This window comes from Trifolium pratense, linkage group LG5 (assembly GCF_020283565.1).
Source record: "Trifolium pratense cultivar HEN17-A07 linkage group LG5, ARS_RC_1.1, whole genome shotgun sequence".
NCBI lineage: Eukaryota > Viridiplantae > Streptophyta > Magnoliopsida > Fabales > Fabaceae > Trifolium > Trifolium pratense.
The window spans coordinates 52,415,851-52,435,720 of NC_060063.1; the positions used below are offsets into that span (position 1 = coordinate 52,415,851).

Below are 19,870 nucleotides of genomic sequence, written 5' to 3' on the forward strand. Positions count from 1 at the left end.
CGCTATAATAAGGGCTCTGTTTAATCTTTTAATAGCATTTTCAAAAAAGCGCTATTAAATGGGCGCTATTAAAACTCTTTTTTGTAGTAGTGCCTTACTTCCAACGATTCAACAAACATACCAATCCTATTATGATATTTCTCAATTCCATTCTCGTTTACTTTAAAACCTACTTCCCTTCATCGATTAATGAACACCAACGGTTCACTAATCTTCACATCTCTTATGAAAATTACTTCACACACTAGACTTAGAACTCCAAATTGTTCAACCAATTCAACCTACTACCAAATGCACGACTCACATAAAGCTTCTTACTCAAGAATCCGGTACAACATCCGATCCACTTGGATGACAACTTACTTCAAAATCATCACCTCTCAAGAATCATAATCACTTCCTCTTCCTCATATTCGACTCCTTCCGATCAAACAGGTACTTCAACCTTGGTCCACAAAAATGATGCCTTCAAACTTTTAGTGCAAGACACAATCTCCAACCATTCTGAATACTCTTCATCTCACTTAACCAATCTCACTAACGCCCCACGGCGAAACACTTGGTCCGACAACTCCTCTTCTAATAGTTTCTCACAACTTGTTGTTCCCATCCATTCCACTTCGAACAACGTCACCTCTTCCTGAATATTCCGCTTCAAGAACATCTCTACTCATCTCATCTTCTCACGTTCGAAACATCTCGGAGGGATATAACCTTCTCCCCCACTTATCTCAAACCCACTCCTACTCTTCCACTAGAACTTCCGGTGCTCACACCTAACGGTTCTATCGCCTCTAAACATATTCTTCCCAAAAGAAGAAACTAGTATCGACATCGTTTACACGCATGTCGCATACAAGGGACAAAACCTAACCCACGATACCTAAACACTAACACAAATTCATGCAAGCATTCAAGTAACCTATACTTCCCTCACTTCTCAAAGTTAGGAAATCAAAACAACACAAGAAAAATGAACATTGCATAGCAATAATTCATACTCACATTCAATCAACTCAGAACAAGACGTCAACAAAATAAATTTCTTGTCTGGCTCCCTCGCTTAGCAAAAGCTAGCGAGCTCCCGGCGAGACAAGTCAAAAACATTCACAGGACTTAGCAAGACTTAGCGAGACTCAGCGAGGTTCATTCTTCGCCTAGCGAGCACATCCAAAAATCTGGGTGCTCTGCTACGGTTTTGAACTTACGCTCACTAAACTCTCGTTTTCTCGACTCACTAATCCACAAAATCCAAAACATCAAGCATATAACATCATTATAGACTTGAAAGCACAATTAGAATCATGCATCACAATTACAACATAGGATTATGAGATCTTCATGTTTTTACTCATAAAACGCATAGCAATTCAAATGCCTAGTAATCATCTAGCACATGTTATAAACAAACATATAACAAACACATACAAGGACACATTAATATCCTAATCTTCTCATCATTTTGAAAATTAATTTTCACTTATTCAAAAGAAAATAACTCTTTATTTTCACCAAAATCTTCAAGAAATAATATTAGTTTTTAAAATTATTTCAAATCATTACCACATGCAGTTTTATATCATGCCGGATCGTCACATGCAGTTTTACATCATGCCGGATCATCACATGCAGTTTTACATCATGCTGGATCATCAACAATTAGTAAATAAGCATCAATCAACCAAGTTTAAACTACACAAAGGTTAAACTCTAAGCATATACAACTATTATAAACATAGAAGCATAGCACTCATACAATTACTCAACAAAAGAATGGATCAACTAATCCAATTCACACCACTCATAGTTCCTAAATGAACAACATGAATGATTTCACAAAACAAACAACACAAAATCGTTAGACAAACACGACTGACACACAATACTCACTTGGTCTGACTGCACAGACCTGCTCTGATCGACACATAACCCACACAGTCCGAAGACAACGGGGCTCTGATACCAATTGTAACACCCAAACCCATTATTTATATATTTCTACCTTTAGTAAAATTCTTTTTCAAAATACGCAACGGAAAATCACATCACCAAATAATTAAACACTTAAATAGTGAATAATAAATTTGGGTCGTTACAATGTTCATATTTGTATTAAAAATGTGATTTTTATGCATTTTCTATTGGAAAAAATAGAAGTCTCTATCTATTAGCATTTTGTCGCGTCGTATTGCGTTTCTTTGCAGCTGCATCAGTGTTTTGTCGCGGCTGTAACGGAGTTTCGGCGTGATTTTTTTTTACCATATAAATTCGGTGAAAAACAATAACGATAAACGCCAATACCTTTCTGTCACGGTCATTTTCGCAGTAACGAAACTTTATTTAAAACCTCGATCATACTACTTAAAAAAAAAATAGAAAAAGGAAAAAGAGTGAGTGTTGCAATATAGTGTGCACCAATTAAATTACATTAGGATATTAAATACATGTGGCCAGCCCATATCCAGAATGTGTTACCTATATTTATAACTGAAACCATTTTCTCATATTCTCTCTGTCTTCTTTCATCTCTACACACACACACTACTTCATCATCATCATCATCATCATCATCATTTAATCATTTTTCAATCTCAGTTTCTGACATGTCCGTTGAGCTTGAGCTCGAATCTGAATCAACCTCACCAACCGCTCATCTCCAACAGAGATCAACAAGAGCCTTATGTTTTCCAACCTGCTTCGCTTCACGACGCAGTTCCATTTGGTGGGAGCGCGTCCGCTCCGCCTCCTTTTCTCAATCCCATCCCACCACCACCGCAGATCGATGGTGGTCTCGCGGTCTCAAAGCCTTAAAGAAACTCCGAGACTGGTCAGAAATCGTCGCCGGTCCAAGATGGAAAACCTTCATTCGGAAATTCAACCACCATCGTTCCTCCAGACGAATGGCCAATTCCAAGTACCAATACGATCCGTCGAGTTACGCCTTGAACTTCGATGAAGGTCAGAACGAGTTTAGCCACGACGAAGGGTTTCATAATTTCTCTACGCGTTACGCCGCCGTTAATGTTAAGTCTGTTGCGCCGGAACCGAATTGTGAAATCGGAGTTTTGGTTTGAGTGCGCCGCGTGTGCTGTTGTGCGCTGGAGTGTGTGCACATTGTGAGCTGGAGAGTTCTGTTTATTTTGTTGCCTTTTCCCAATTATGGGAATTTACTTTTTTTTCCTTTTTATATCGTAAATATGTTGGTTTAAAAATGGAAATGGAAATTATTAGTATTAGTTATATTATTGTATACCTTTATTTAAGTTGGAATTTATTTTATTTTTTTTTGAGGTAATTTGAGTTGGAATTTGGGATCTATAATTGTGTGTTTAAATTTTTGGTGGCCGAAGGCCAATAATATTCATCTAGGCACAAACAACTATATATGGTGGTCGAGCTCGTTTGTATGTCTGGGCATTGACTAAACTTTTAATTTAATGTACTACTGAGAACTGTAAAACTCTGCGGTTTTATCTGGCACATCTTATACTAGGCAAGACTCTCTTTTGATGTAATATAATTCATTTTTTCTTGTTAAAAAAAAAATTAGTGGTATTTATTACTTTGTACACATTAACAACAGAATCATAATTTTTTATAGGGAGATAGTGGAAATTTTATCTTAAAAATTCCACTAATAGTAATTGGGTGGAGTGAAGAACCAGAAGTGGGGAGGAAAGGCTTAGCTTGCAATTCTTAATTACTTTTTTAAATTTCATAATGGCTAATGATGAGGATTTTTGGATGGTGGAGTGTTGCTTTAAGAATTGTCAATTGAGATATCGATATCAATAATAAAATGTGTCCAATATCAAGGATATTTTGCAATTAATTTTTGTGTGTATTATCTTGTTGTATTGGATGATATTGATAACTAGTTAAAAACCCGTGCGTGCGCACGGGACGCGCCTTCGGCGCGTTATATTTCGTTGGTGCGTTAGGTCGTAAGGGTTCTACGGCGCGTTCCACGCGCCGATGTAGTTGGTTAAATAAATATTTTTTTTATAAAAAGAACAATTAATTGGATTTGGGATAATAGTATAATCCATTAATAAGTTAAGATAAAATTCATTACAACCTTATGACGGAATATGAAATACTAAGAAAATAACATAATTTGTCTTAAAATAAATCATCTCATAAAGTTGCTTAGTGTTGTAGCATAAAACTTGGTCTAAACTACGGAAAGCTGACAAACATTTAAGGTGATATCTTTGAATTCAAAACTTAATCTATCTCCTAATTTAATATTGTTGTCGAAGCAGAAATTTTTCCATCCTCTGGCAATCTTGACATTCTCTGAATGATTTTCCGGAATTTGTAAGTGAACAATTGAACTGCTCTTGTTTGGTACTTCCAGAACCAACTTATGAAAATTGTATTGCCTTACATAATTGCTAAATTCAGAAGGTAATGTCTACAAAAAGTAATAATAGTTATTAGAATAAGACATTATAAACAATATGGTAGTAAGGAAATGAAAGAAAGACATAAAATTTAGCTTGAATAAGAACTTACAAATCCAGTTTTTTTAGCCTTGTTTAATTCACCAAGAGTCAATTCAAAAATATATATTTTAGTGAATTGACCGGTAATTGACAATCTACCCAATGATTGACCGAACACATTATCAGTACACTGTGATATGTTGTTATCAATATGTGATATGTCCTCATCAGTTTCATTTGTAGCTTGACTATCGTAATTATCATAGTTTTTTGCATAGTCATCCAGAAATCTTCCATATTCTGCTTCCAATTGATCAATTCCAGAATCACTATATAAAAACATTTATTTAGATGAACTTTCATACATTCATACGGTTGTTAAGGAAGAATATATACACATACACAGGTAATTTGAAAAATCAAATTGTGATTAATGAAATTCATATTCAATAGATTCGAAACAAATAAATTTATAACAATATGAGTCTATGAATTGATCTAATATTTTTCCAATTAGGGTTTATAATATGATATTTATCCCCAGGATTAAAAAAAATAAAAATTCTGGGATTGATTCGTCTAAATTTTTTTGTGTAATTATAAGAAGGCAAGGCAAAGGAAAATTGATGTATACCTGTTATTTGACGAATCCATTTGTTCCCTATATGATGATTCAGAACAATCAGTCATAAAATGAAGCCAATTTATAGTAATTATCAAAGAAACATGATTGTTGAAGGTTTAGATAGGTTAGGATACATAGTAAAGAATGGATAATAAAACCAAATTTAGTGATATGTATAAGAATAGGAAGAAATAAGAAATCGTATTGAGTAAGAAGGGGGAGAAACTTACTTGATTGAGTGTAGCCGTTTTAGGTCAGATTTTTGCTAAGATGAAGGTGGAGTATGTGTTGTGGTGTTTAATTGGGCTAAATGGGTCATAGAATTGGGCCAAAAAAACATCTATAAAAAACATAAATAAAAAGGCTTATTTGAATATCAATATATGCCCTATACCCAAAGTTGGCCCATTAGAAAGCCATGATCCGAATTATGAAACCCATATCTAATTATTGTGAATTGAACACAAAACACGGATAGGTTTACAAAGGTCAGCTATGAAAAATTTTCCATCTCTATGGATCCAAATTTTCAGACGTTGAAAGAACAATTTCGTTTTAGAATCTTACCAAAGTGTCTTGATCCAGATCAGGTAATTATCAATGTTTACCTGAAGGAAAAAAAAAATCAGTTTTCCTCTTTGGTATTTTTGAAATATATGATTCTGAGAGTTTATACGCCTAAATCTAGTTGTAGGAATGTTAATCTACATAAGTAATATCTGTTGTGTTAATTATTCTTCTAATTTTATCTTATACATATTTTATTTGAATTTTGTTGACGGGGAAGATATTCAATCACCCAGAGTTTGGGATATTGTCATCAGCTCCTACGATTTTCGACACAGAGCATCATTGGTAATACAAATAATCAAAGAATCGTTATTGTTATGGTCTGGGAGAATTTGGTTATTAATGTCAATTGTGAAATAAATTCATCAAAATTGAGTAGCAATGACAGATATATATGCGATGGGGAGAATGCATTTATCGATACAGGTAATATAAATGTTGGTCAGAAACTTTGTTTCACCATTTTAGATCTACTTATTTTTTTGTAGTTTTGAAAAATTAATTAACATGTATAAGCCTATTCTGAATCAATGTTTAAATTTCACTACATTATAAGATAAAGTATTGTTTTGTTATCTTTTGATTTGTATGTCATATAATTTATATTTTAAGAACAATATTTGTAATATTAATCTTAGTCAAATGTATGCAACAATAAAAGATAGAATATTATGTTTCCATAATGAAGGCTAAAGTACTTTAATTAAAAGACCCACAAAATATAATATCTGTCATATTACATAGGAAAGGATATTGACTTAAACATTAATCTAACACAGATTATAGTAGCTGACATTTGTGCTTACTGAGTCTTAATATACATATAAATTCATTAAAGCTTTTGCAATTCATCATCATGAAAGATAGCATAAGATGAGAAAGATGGGTCTGTTATAAATTGAAGGAGCAAGAAAGATTACCGCTCCTAATCCCGATTCATATTACGACGTTCCAGCCTCACATATAGCTCTGGTCTTTCTGGATACAGCACAAACACCATATTATCCCCAATCCTTGGCCTGTGAAGGCGTACATATTCATACCATCCTCTGCCAATATGCTTTTCAAATTTTCCAGTTTTCAGCGATCTTTCTGAAGTATGAATTTTGCATGGAATTTCAAAATCACTGTCTTCTGCTATTAGCTGAATCTGGTTAGTATTGGCTAGCACTCCCCTTGAAATAGGATTTGGGAAGTGCTGCAATAATAACAAAAAAAATTAACAGAATAGTTGGCAATCAAACTTTACATCATACATGAGACAATTTACATTGCAACTTAGAAAATCAAAACCTTATATTTATTTGTTCTCCAAATTGATCAAATGTAGTAATTCTAGATTAATCAAAATCTAATTGTAATTAATTAATAAAGAAATTGAATGTTATAAAAATTTACCAGCACTTGTTTCTTTGAAAGATTAGAAATGGCCTTTGTTACTGTTGTATTCCATGTAACTGTTAGATCATCCTGTTCTTGTCCAGCATCATCTTCTTCGTGTTGGTCTTCCTCCATTTCATTCTGAAAATATAGATATTTGTAAAAAGAACATCAATTCTTATCTGAAAATTGTATGTTTCAAAATTTAACACCAATAAAAATCATTACCTGGACTTCCGTTGCTCCATCTGATTCATTCCCATCTGATTCATTTGCTAAAACCTCTGTTTGGTTAGAGTGTTCCACATCCTCAACATAACTTACAAAGGTCATGTGAAAATCATTGTTGGTAATCTGATAATCAAGGAGGACCCTTATTGGTTTTTCAATTCCAAAAACTTCAGTAATCTGGTTCCCATGCATAAAGTACTCTGTACCATGCATTTCAAAATTGACTTGTGCCCATAGTTTTTCTGCTACAATCCTGCCGTAGCTCAATCGATTCAATTCCCTTTTCCAAAGTTCATGGAATTCAGATGGAATTTGAATTTTGGACTGCATTTGAAGGTAAAATAACAGTATTAGCAATAATTGATTCTTTTTATGGTATAAAACAGTCATATAAAGCAAAAGTATAGTATAGAACAATATACCCTCAAAGGACTGATCACAGTTTCAAATGTGGTTGGTCTTTCTCCAATCTCCATTGTTTGAATGCATGTCATCTCAAATTCGTTACGGGCGATCTTATAATCAAACATTACTCTGGTAGGATGTTGAAATCCAAATTTTTTAGCTACTAACTGCCCATAGAACATGAATGATATGTCTTCATTCAAACTCAGTCTGATTTTCACTGATCCAGAATTTGTCGTAATGATGGCATCCTTATGATTATTCAGTTCACATTTCCAATCATTAAAAAAATCCATTGGAATAGTGATTGGTCCCTAAATTGGAAAAACATTATATGTTTTAATACTTGACATTTAATATAAGGGAAAAATTAAAGTATTTGTATAATGATTTCAAAATTATGGGTTGAATTTGAAAATAATAATTTATGTATCTATACACATAGATAAAAACTACTAAACTATTATAATTCAAAAAAACAATTTATGTATCTATAGAACTTGAAAATCATAAATCTTACAGTATAATGTAAAATTTCCACAAATATTTGGATTTATTACAGTATAATATTTCCATTGATTTTGACTCTTCTTATGTTTCTATACACATAGATAAAAATTACTAATTATAATAATATTCATCTATATAAACATGGTGAAAAAAATACAAAACATTATATAGTCACAAACCTCATTCGGATAAATGATACTCTCGAAAGTGCTGTTTCGTTGATCTCCATTGATTTGTGTAGTCCTAAAACGTATGAGAAATTTAAAAAAAAAATTGAGAAAAAAAGTCAGATATATCAGGGTTTAAAATTATAAACTTTTATATACCAAATCCTACAGATAAAGTTACGAATAATGAGCAATGTAAGTATTAATTGAAATCGATTTCGCAATTGATCAATATATATGTTAATCTGGAAATTATGATTATCGAAAGCGTTTATCAAACATGCATGAACAAAAAGAACAAAAAAGAAAAGATTTAAAAACGATTGAAACTGCAAAAAGGTCGAAATCTTTACCCATTTGAGGAAGACGCCATCTTGAATCTGAACGGTTTTGGTTTGATAGTAAAGGAGGTTGCTGCAATCTAATGGCTGGGGAAACTTACAATTGTTGTTGTAAAGTTCTTTGGTTGAAAGGGAAAGTATATGTTGGAAAAGGAAAGTAACAACGGTTTTGTCTTATTGTTGGGTAAAGTCCAAGAAGGATATGGAAAGTTCTTTTTGTCTATTGATTTTCAATTGTCGTGTTGTCATTTTTAGTAATGGATAAAATATGAATTACATATAAATTGTGACTGTTCATTTTGGTATTCCTTATAAATGGTGACTGTTCATTTCGTACCCCTATATGGACGGTTGATTTATTGAAGATGATTGAATTTGGGCTATAAAGTTGAGCCAAAGATAAACCCATTAGACCATCTCCAATGGTGTAGTACCTATTAGGTACTTATGGTACTTATTAGGTACTACCATTGGAGTACCACCTATTTGAGTACCTATTAGGTACTACTTCTAAAATAAGAACCCTCTCTCTGCTCTTGGACCCACCTTATTTTTCATTAAAATATTATTTTCATGAGCCCACTTTATTTTCTATATTCAATTTGAATTAATGGTACAAAAACACAATTTTATTTTTGTACATCACAAAAGCATAATTTTTGAATTGGCATGCCTCTAAAAAAATTTAATGCCAACCATATAGACGTTGGTGCAATATTCGGTAAATAGAACCTAATATAATATGGGGTATTATTTAGCCGATGGTATTTATCCATAATGGGCTACACTTGTCAAGAATAGCACAAATTCAAGATAGGCGAACTCATCTTCAACTTCAACATGATCTTGTCGAGCATATTTGGCAACGTTTTGGGCATGATGATCAACAAAATTAATTGTTTTTAAAATTATGTAATGTTATTTTAAATTATTTTTTAATTATCTAATTCTTAAAATTTGGCAATATTATTTTAAATTAAATTTTGAATTTTAATTATTTTTCGAATTATAAAAAAAATAGTACATACTAATTTTGTAATTTTATCATTCAATCAATTTATATTATAAAATATATAATTAAATAATAAGTTATTGTAATGATGTGGAATTATTGATGGGACCCATTTTAGAACTTTTTAAAAAGTGCTCCATTGGAGGGGTTGAGTACCTATTAGGTACTATTATTAAAAAATAATAAATTAGTGATGTGTCAATGTGGGACCCATTTAAGTACTCAAAGTTGGAGTGCTCCATTGTGGATGTTATATTCAACCTTGTAAACCCATTTCCAATGTGTTGCATTTCAAATTTAAGATATTTGTGAATATTTTTCTATATGCTAAGGCTTTTAAGATTAATAATATAAAATAATATTTTAAAATTCTTTACTTGTTTTGTAGTGTTGTTATTTCTTAAAATTTATGTTATATATATATTGGAATATTTTTTGAACTAAATGAAAAAAGTCGAATTAGATTAAAAGTAGCACAAAATTTTGGTATATTTATTGGTTTATTTATTATATAAATTTTTTATTAAATTATTCCTTAAACCTATAAAAATTTAAAGTAGTAGTTAAGGTTTAGAGAGTTTCATATATCTAAATGTACTAACATATTAAAAAATTAATAAACTCAACAATAATGGTATTTAAAAATACCAAATATTTTTCATAAATATATTCATAACATCTTAGAAATTATGAAAAAATATATATATATGCCATAATAAATTACATATTACTGACGATAATAATATTTATATACATAAATGCATCACAGTTAAAATCTAATATATTCCCTTCAACAATGTTATTGAGTTTACACCATTTGTTCCATCCTTTTGTAAAGGTAAACTCAACTATATTTTCACCATTTTTTGTGAATTTGCACGTCACATTTTCATGATGAGCACCGCATACGATGAATTCTGTAAAAACTGATAATGATAGGTGGTATCCAAAATCATGAGGTAGAACCTAAAGATTGACAAAATTGAATTGTTAGTATATATGTACTGAGAAAACATGGCTATTAAATATTAAAGTTGTTAAAAAGGATAAAATTTATGAACTAACCAATTTAGAGGAATTCAGATGGGATTCCTTTATCACAAGTAGGAAAGAACGATAATCATTAAGATTTGTACTCAAACTATGATATTGAGGAAAAGAAGATGGAGACTCATTTTGTTCAAACTCACAAACAATCATAAGAAAAGTATCTTGACCATAGTAGTGAAATGTAAGGCTTTGATTTCCATTCCATTTATAATAATTTCTAATCCTTGGCCAACCAAAAGTTATTAGTGGTTTGGTAATTGACATATTGAACTCTACTTGGTGAGGAATTCCATCTCCATCATACAATTTCCATTGATTACCAAGTTCCTTAGAATATTTTCTAATAAAAAAAGGATCTAATTCTCCAAAAGTCTGCAAGTGATTGACTCATGTTAAGTTATATAGTATGGAATATTCAAAAACTAAGAAAAGTTTTTTTTCATACCTCATTAGGAAGATGGACAGCTTTAAACATCGTTAGAGGACTTCCACGAATTATAGGAGGCCATTTTGATGCCATTGATAATGAATTAAGAAAAGTAAGTAAAGCTTTGTTAAATGCATGTATTTATAGATAAAAAATAATGACTATTTTATAAAAGAATATTTTATTGTACTACTTGTAATTAACTTTTAGATATTATTAATTTTTTTTTGATTGAATTTAATAATCGTATTTTTTGGTGCGATCATCTAATACACACAGCCACACACTTTTGGTTAATAATTTTAAGTGTTAAACACAATTAATACACACAGCCACACACATAGAAGGTATAGATTTAGAATAAATTGTATTTAAATATTTGTTGGTTTCCAAAAGGTAGATTCTTCAAAAATTTGTTCACGTGAGAGATGTAAGTAGATTCTTTGTCATTGTGATATATCCAAAAGGTAGATTGATTCACTTAAGCAAGTACAAATCATGAAGTGAAAAAAATTGTGCATGAGTCGAAAATCGTACTGCATGATCTTTAGTCAAAACATGCAAAGATATTATAGATTAATAAAAAATGACTTGTTTTAACAATTGCATGATCCTAAACATAACATAATATTGGTTTATTATTTTGAGAGAGGAATTATGCTAAGGTGATGATGAATCACTTACACAAATTATCTATTGAATACGAATATAATGAAATTGAATTTTGAACAAAAATTTGTAATTTTTATTGTTTTTACGTGTCTAAAGTACATATCAAATGATTTTAAATTTTTTTTAGGAATGTATTTTCCAAAATTTTTTAAAATTTGTACTATAAAATTCGTAAGACACGTTCCGATTTTTTTGACTAAAGGTATAAATGGAATATATATGGGTTTGGTGACAAAGTCGTTAGTGGGATGAGAAACTTTTAAAGGGCGATTTTTTAGTGGGATGATTAATTATATTAACATAAGTAAAAAACAATATACATAATAAATTGTTGACAAACGTTGATTAAACTTAAATAAAAAAAAAAATACAATGCGATAAATTGAAAGTAGTGACTTATAATTTAAAGGTACATAGATAAAAAAAAAAAAACGGATAGTAGAGTTGTCACATTTGTTGTTGTAACAGTTCATCCAGTCACCCACCCAATTTGTAGACTTTGCAGTTTCCATTTAAATTTGATAGATCGAATTTGAAACGAACGATGTCCCCAATTTTGAAATATTGACTTGCAGCGAATTTGTTCCATGAGTTTGCTAATGAAGTGTTGTTTGAGTCATGAAAATCATTAACTGAGCAATCCTCTTTAAACCCATTATCTCCTATGAGTAAAAGAAAGTACAACATATGTTCTCTTAAGAAGTTTGCAAAGTTGTATTGCAATTTCTGTGGATGAAAATAAGAACACAAATTAGATTGTGTCAAAATGTTAGGTTTTTGATAATAGTAGTATATATTGAAAAATATTAAACAAATCTAACCAATGTTGTTGCTGTGATATTTTCAGGAGTCATGAGAATCTCAAAAAAAATAGTTTCATTTGGTTTAATACTTCGGCTGTGGAAAGATGGAATTTCAGTAGGTAGAGATATTTCTTTGTATGAAATTAGGTTGAATATTCTTGGTCCGTAATGTCCAACCGTAATTTCAACATTGTTGGGTAGATTATTGAGAGTTTTGAATTCGGCCCATCCTGTTTGGATAAGTGGATTAATATAATCTCTATTGAAACCCAATGTTGTCGATGATTCATTATTGTTGAAAACATGCCACTTTTTTTTCAGTTTTTGGTATTGTCGCGCAGCAAAAGTGGGTTCAACCTCAGGATATAACTACAAAATGTAATCAAGTAAGTGTTAGTATTAAGATAAAAATAGTGTGAAAAAAAAAACTATAACAATATTGTAAACTACATTATTTGAATATTAATAGGTAATAAAAATATAAAACCTGATCCGAAATTTTGACAATAACAAAAGTTGAAATTGGTGTTCCAGTTATTACAGAAAGGAAAGGCATTGCTATGAATAATATGGTTAAGCTTATGATGAATTATCTATGTAATGGATTTCCTGTTAAATAAGCAGCAGAAGTTACTACACCCATAAAAATAAATATTAAAGTACATCAAGTTGTTGGGCCATAATACTGAGCCAAAAAAAAAAGTTGTTGGGCCATAAGTGATATGTTGGTTGGTAAATTTATAATAACCATTAAAACGTATTAGTATTATTAAAAGAAAAATGTATTGATACTTTTGATTGATTAGAATGTTACTTATTTAAGCTGTAAGTAGGTAGTTGAAATTGATGATGAAATTGTTTATAAACATGTCCATTAATTACCAAAAAAGAAGGGATAAAATTATTAATTGAAATGTTTATTGATTTTGATAAATTTAGTAGATTAAGTAATGCTAATTGCAAAAAATATGTTTATTGTACATACAATATAATAATTAAATATTTAACAGCATAAGATAAAATTAAAAGATGCAATAAATCGATATTACTTAAAAGACACCTTGAATTACTTGTTTACAAATGATCGATAAGAAGAAATAAAAACACGATAATTTTTTTAAAAAGAAGAAAAAAAACAGAATGACATGCATGAAATAGTAAACGAAACTAAAAGGTGTCTTGATAAAAATACAAATGTGATATTTCATCACACTAACTTAAAAACATGGCATCTGGTGCTAACACGGGTGTTACTAATATGGAACTTGAAGCGAATAATATTTCCAATTTTGAAATCAAGAGCTTCGCAAATGTCCTGCCAATTGTAGCCTAATAGCATGTTTTCGACGTCGGTAGTGTTTAAAACTGCAATTGTGTATTTGTTCCCATCATCTCCACACAGTATAAGGTTTTCGATTCTTTTTTGTTGCAGGAAAGTAGCAAAGTCCAAACCCAATTGCTGTAAATAAAACCAATTGTGAATATATAAAAATAAAAATAATTTTATAAAATGTATATATAATAAATGAATTAAAAACATTAAAATAAATAAATTACTAAGTATGGTAGATCAGTGTTTGTATGATTAAGAGGGACTTCGAAAATTTTGGTGTTATCTGGAATGAGGCTTCTACTATGAAATGATGGAAGGTGAACATCATCATCAAGGTCATTGATACTGAAAATTTCAAACATATTATTTCCATTGAATTTCAGTTCGATCTCAACATTGGGAGGGAGGTTGTTAAAATCTCTAAACTTATTCCACCCTTGAATCAATATTAGAGGATTATCATAATCGTTGTTGAACCTCAATTTGTGATAATCAGTATCATATTTTTTTATCTTCCAATACTCATGTAATTCACCAACATGCCTTCTTGCAAAATCCGTGTCAACTTCCGCGTATGGCTACGATAGTTCAAAATTTAATTATAATGCATTATAAATGAATAGAAACAGATATAAAAATTAATGTGGTTAGATAAGTAAATAAAAGAATTACTTGATTAGCTAACTTGACAATTGAAACCATGTCATTCATGGTAGGAAGGTTACTTTGTGTAAAGAATGCCATATAGTTCAATGTTGAATATAGTGGCTAATTCACATAAGTTTGTAGACTATATTAAGTTTAATAGTGTATATATATGTGTATAATTGAATACCCTGGGTTGCAAAAAAAATTCGAAACATTTGAATAGTATATGAAAATTTCGAAACATTTTGGCTTGTTATTGATAAGACTTATCAATGCAAAAATTGTAAAGCAAACATGAAAAAGCAACACAAATTACAAAGCAAATATATTGTCTTTATTATTTGGGTATATTTTGCACTGAAGTAAATTGTCATGTTATTTATAAAATTATACCATTAGATCCTTAATATAAGAGAAAATTTATTTTGTAGATACATTGAAATATTAAATTACAGTGTCTATGATATAGGCTACATATATTGATATTTTAATAAATAAAAAAAATTAAATTTTTTCTTATATTAAGTACCGGATAAAGTAAAATAAATTTTTTAATCGGTTGTTGTTATAATTGAAAATTTAAATCTTAGTTTTATATAAGTTACATTGTGAGATAAAAGTCACTATATAGCTACGTGGTGTTGGTTATGCGGCGAGGACAATTGATTTTGAATGAATTAATTATTTAGAATTAATTTTAGTTAAAAGTGAGTCGAATATTGCTTTAACGTGTTGAAATCATTTTTTAGAATTGATTTTAGTCAAAATTGAGTATTTAAATGACTAAAATGGGGTTTCACGTGTGTACAATGAATAAAAAAAAAAAAAAATTTCGTTTGTCTCAACTTAAAAGCTACTAATTCTAATGAGTACAATGAATAAAAAAGTTACATATATTGCTGAGACAATAAACGTACGAAAATGGACAATAACTTGAGTCCAACCACCCAGTACATAGCTTCATTATTTTGCTGACTATCATCTTTTTATTGAGACAATCCTATGCTATAGATGATTTGAACTATGCATGTGAAACCACAGTCTATAACTATAGACTATGTCATAGTGATATTGTCATAAAAAGACTATGCATGAAAATTTGTCCATAGGAGTATTGTCTATACATATAAGCATAGCATAGACAAATTTTCTTTATGCAGTAATAAAGATGATGGGAAATGAGAGCATGCATAGACAAATTTTCTTTATGCAGTAATCACATCCATATGTCATAGATATTTTGATAAAATATCCGAAAATTTATATTGTTACTTCACACTGCATTGCTTTATCCATTGAACAATTTATATATTATAGTATTTCTAATAGAGTTTTGCTAACGTACACCCACTTGTTTTTTAGAAGGTGTGTATTAGCAAGTCATAACTAAAAAGTGGTAACATATACCTTGAGGTGCATGTTGATAAAACAGTCCTTCTAAAAAATAAGTGGGTGTACGTTAGCAACTCCTATAAGCATTTGCTAGAGTACACCCACTAATTTTTTAGAAGGTGTGTTTTAGCAACTAATAACGAAAAAGTGATTAAATACACCATAAGGTGTACGTTGCTAATCCACATCTTCATAAAAATGGGTTAGTGTGTTAGTAGCAAAACCCTTTTTAATATTATATACTCAATTGAGTCTTAAATATAAGAGAATATCAACTTTTATAGGTACTTCACGAATTCAATTTTACAGTTGAGAATATAAACTATATATATATATTAAATTGTTAATTAATATAAAAATTAAATATTTGCTTAAAAAATGATATATTTAGAGAATACTATAGTTTAGTTGAATGAGTTATTAAATGAATCTATAAGGTTAAATATTTTTTTATATATATGACCATATAGAGTAGTTTTGAAACAAAGAAAGTGACAATAGAAATTTACTATTGTTCACTATATTAAAAATTATTGAAAATAGTTAGAAATCGTATTATTTTTATAATTGTCAAATGGAGATTATCCAAGGTAACAACAACATTCAAGAAATACCTTCCTCTACACCACTAACTACGTTTCATATAATTCATTATGGAAATCAGGTAATCAATTGTTATCACAAAGGTTATATTAGTGTTTATTAGTGTTTTGGTTCGGTGAAAACTAATGATTTTTTGTTAATTAACTATAATACAATTTGTGTTTTTTAGATGTATGCTGAGGTAGATCCAAAGTTTGTTCTTCAATATTGGAGAGATTTAAAGAGTTTTTGGCATGTTATTGATAACAGAGGTTCTTTTAATTTGTTGCATTATAATAAAAACTTTGACCATCCTCTTATAATTGGTGGTTGGAATGCATTATCTAATTCATGTGGATTAGATAACAATGTTGATATTAAATTTGCATATTATGGTAATGCGTTCTTCAGTATCATTTCAAAGTTTGTTATTGAATCTTCAAATCTATTACGACCATTCCATAGTAGGAGCACTATTCCAAGATCAACAATATGGTTTGATCTATTGTTAACCGATGAAATGGTTACAAAAACCACATTAGTTGAGTAATACTTTTAACTTTTATGGATTATTTTATTTTGATAATCAGTTTTATTAATATGTCTAACGTTAAATTTATTTTGTAGGAGATACAAAAACCATTCAGCCAATTCATAAGATTATATTCATTTGACGAATTGAAAATCTGTACTGATGATGGTCGGGTTAATAAGTTTTTTGTTATCAAGAAGAATTATCCAAGGAAGAAAACCAAAATAGGATACCAATGGAATGATGTTTGTACCAGAAATAATATTATTTCTGGAATTACTATTCGATTTAAATTTTGTAATCTATATAGATGTCATCTTTTTGTCATATGAATGTAATTTACCAAAAGAATAACATATATCCGTCATTATCTATTTGATATTGATAAATAGGTATTTTATTGGTGTACAATTTTTAAAATATGAAAAAATTTAAGTTTTAAAAGTAGATACATATAAAAAAATGGTAGAAAACACGATGAATATTAAAATGACCACTAAATGACCTCTAAAATAAAAAAAGGATGAATATTAAAATTGAAAAAAATAATAATTGAAGGGTGGAGATTAAAACTGCAGGATATCTAAATAAATTATGACTTGAGAGAATCCCTACCTTATTGTATACTATATAAGTTGCTCACTGGCATATCATAAAATTGTTTATTTGTAGTGTGTAGTCACAGATACAATATTTTACTTTCATAAAGTTTTTCAACATGGAAAATGGAAATGTTGGTACTAATGTTCTGAGAAATCCAGAAGTAAGTAATTCTCTACCTCTGGCGCATCGTGGAAATATAGCTTATTGGGAATTTAAGGTGCTTGATTCCACTATAGAATTGAACGGTGTTTTGGTAAGTCAATTTTTACAATGAAATTTTATTTCCATTATTGTTTTTCTAATACTATACAACCATTAATTTTTTTTGTTTATGTGTAGGAAATTCCTAAAGAATACCACTACATATTTGTAGATCAAAGTCAAAATGAGATTATTTTGGCTGATAATGATTCTAAACAAACCTATGTCTGTGATATTATTTTTACGCATCAAACCAATTTGGAAATAGTAATAGGAAGAGGTTGGTTGAATTATGTTAGAGACGTTAATTTGAAGGCTGGAGATACATTGGTGTTTCTCCTATATGAAAATCATCCGGAAAAGCTTCATGTGTGTGTTATTAATAGAGTTTGAAATTGTAATAGTAGTAATAAGATGTGATCTACAATAATGTGAGTAGGGTGTAATCCAATTCATCACATATTTTAAGCAATATATATGGAGTAATTTGTGTAATTTATGATGTTAAATAAAATGTTCTGTAATCCATCAACTTTTTTAAGCAATATGTATGGAGTAATTTACCAATACTAATTTTGCTTTAAAATACTTATTATAATTATAAGACATATATAATTTAAGATGATATGGTAATTCAAATGAGCATTTTGAAATCAGATTATTGTCTTTCATATATTTGTATATATAGTTGAATTTGCAATTAATGATTCCTGACCAAAAATATTGTAAGGGTTTTTGTGTTTTAGATATTGGTACTATATAGTGATGTAAGTGTTGTGATATATACAGCTGGGAGTTGATGTCTGATTCTTTGGTGCATTGCCAGCTAAAATTTTCAGGATTTGTACTATATGTTATGGAATAAATATAAAATTTACTGAAATTATATTAAATTCATTGCCAGCTATTATTGGTGAATTATACACCAAAGGAAAGGGAAATACAAAAACATAAGTTAGACAAACATATTAAAAATATCATACATTTCTTGAAAACTAATCTAATTTGAAAAGATGGCATCTGGAGCTGATTTCATTTCCACTTTTGATCTCAAACTTAAAACGAATTGTAGTTCCAGCTTTGAAATTTAGTTCTCTGCAGAGATCATCCCAATTATATCCGAGTTTCATGCGCATAACATTATCAACATTCAAAATATTGATATCGAATTTTTCTCCATTATCTCCACATAGCACTAAATCCTCGAAATAGGATGTCTGCAAGAAAGTACCAAAATCTTCTCCAACTCTCTAAAACATAAATGTCATAATATAAATCACAAATTACTTCCAAATAATTTAAATTAAATTTGAAAATATTAGAGGTACTTACAAATTTAGGTTGATCAATTGATGTTTGTGTTAGTTGGAAATCGAAAACAAAAGTATGTGGTGGACGAATGCTACGACTATGAAAGGGTGGAATTTCGTTTGGAGAATTAAGTTGCTTCACTGAATGGACCTCAAACTCATTATTTCCATGGAAAATAAGCTCAATATGAACATTGTCTGGCAAGTTGTGAAAATTTTTGAATTTATTCCACCCTTGGATCAGGATCAATGGGTTCTGATAGTCATTGTTGAATTTCAGTTTGTGATAATCAGTGTCATTTTTTTTTACATTCCAATAACCATAAACTTCTCCTCTTTGGCGAGAAATGAAATCAGTTTCAATCTCAGCATAGTTCTATATTTGACAAAAGAACCAAAGATAAATTACTCATCCATAAACAAATTTTTAAAAAAATGCTTCAGTTAATAAGTATAACTTACTTGATGAGCTAGCTTGACAATTGAGAAGATGACTCTTTGAGTATGAGGAAACAGTGGTGCTAAATTTGCCATGCCTTTCAGATTTAGTCTTTCTATTGTGGTGTTGTTATGAGTGTAAGTTCTAGAGTGTATCTATATGTCAATTTATAGATAAATTAATTTTTTA

General features: G+C 29.8%; 3 protein-coding genes across 3 annotated transcripts; 1 reads left to right on the forward strand and 2 right to left on the reverse strand.

Moving 5' to 3' along the window:
- The first annotated feature begins 2,326 nt into the window (after window positions 1-2,326).
- On the forward strand, window positions 2,327-3,240 carry LOC123887213. The gene has a single exon (XM_045936495.1). It carries the CDS (start codon window positions 2,445-2,447, stop codon window positions 3,072-3,074), a length of 630 nt encoding a protein of 209 aa, XP_045792451.1. The 5' UTR covers window positions 2,327-2,444; the 3' UTR covers window positions 3,075-3,240.
- A 795-nt stretch (window positions 3,241-4,035) lies between these two features.
- Window positions 4,036-5,103, reverse strand: LOC123886228. The gene is made up of 3 exons (XM_045935562.1): window positions 5,083-5,103; window positions 4,519-4,777; window positions 4,036-4,417 (listed from the first exon to the last, which is right to left on the reverse strand). The coding sequence occupies exons 1-3, from the start codon at window positions 5,100-5,102 to the stop codon at window positions 4,175-4,177; spliced, it is 522 nt and encodes a 173-aa protein (XP_045791518.1). The 5' UTR covers window position 5,103; the 3' UTR covers window positions 4,036-4,174.
- Window positions 5,104-6,568: 1,465 nt separating this feature from the next.
- LOC123886885 lies at window positions 6,569-7,630 on the reverse strand. Its single transcript, XM_045936159.1, has 3 exons — window positions 7,252-7,630; window positions 7,042-7,164; window positions 6,569-6,841 (listed from the first exon to the last, which is right to left on the reverse strand). The coding sequence occupies exons 1-3, from the start codon at window positions 7,582-7,584 to the stop codon at window positions 6,569-6,571; spliced, it is 729 nt and encodes a 242-aa protein (XP_045792115.1). The 5' UTR covers window positions 7,585-7,630.
- Between the last annotated feature and the right edge of the window lie 12,240 nt (window positions 7,631-19,870).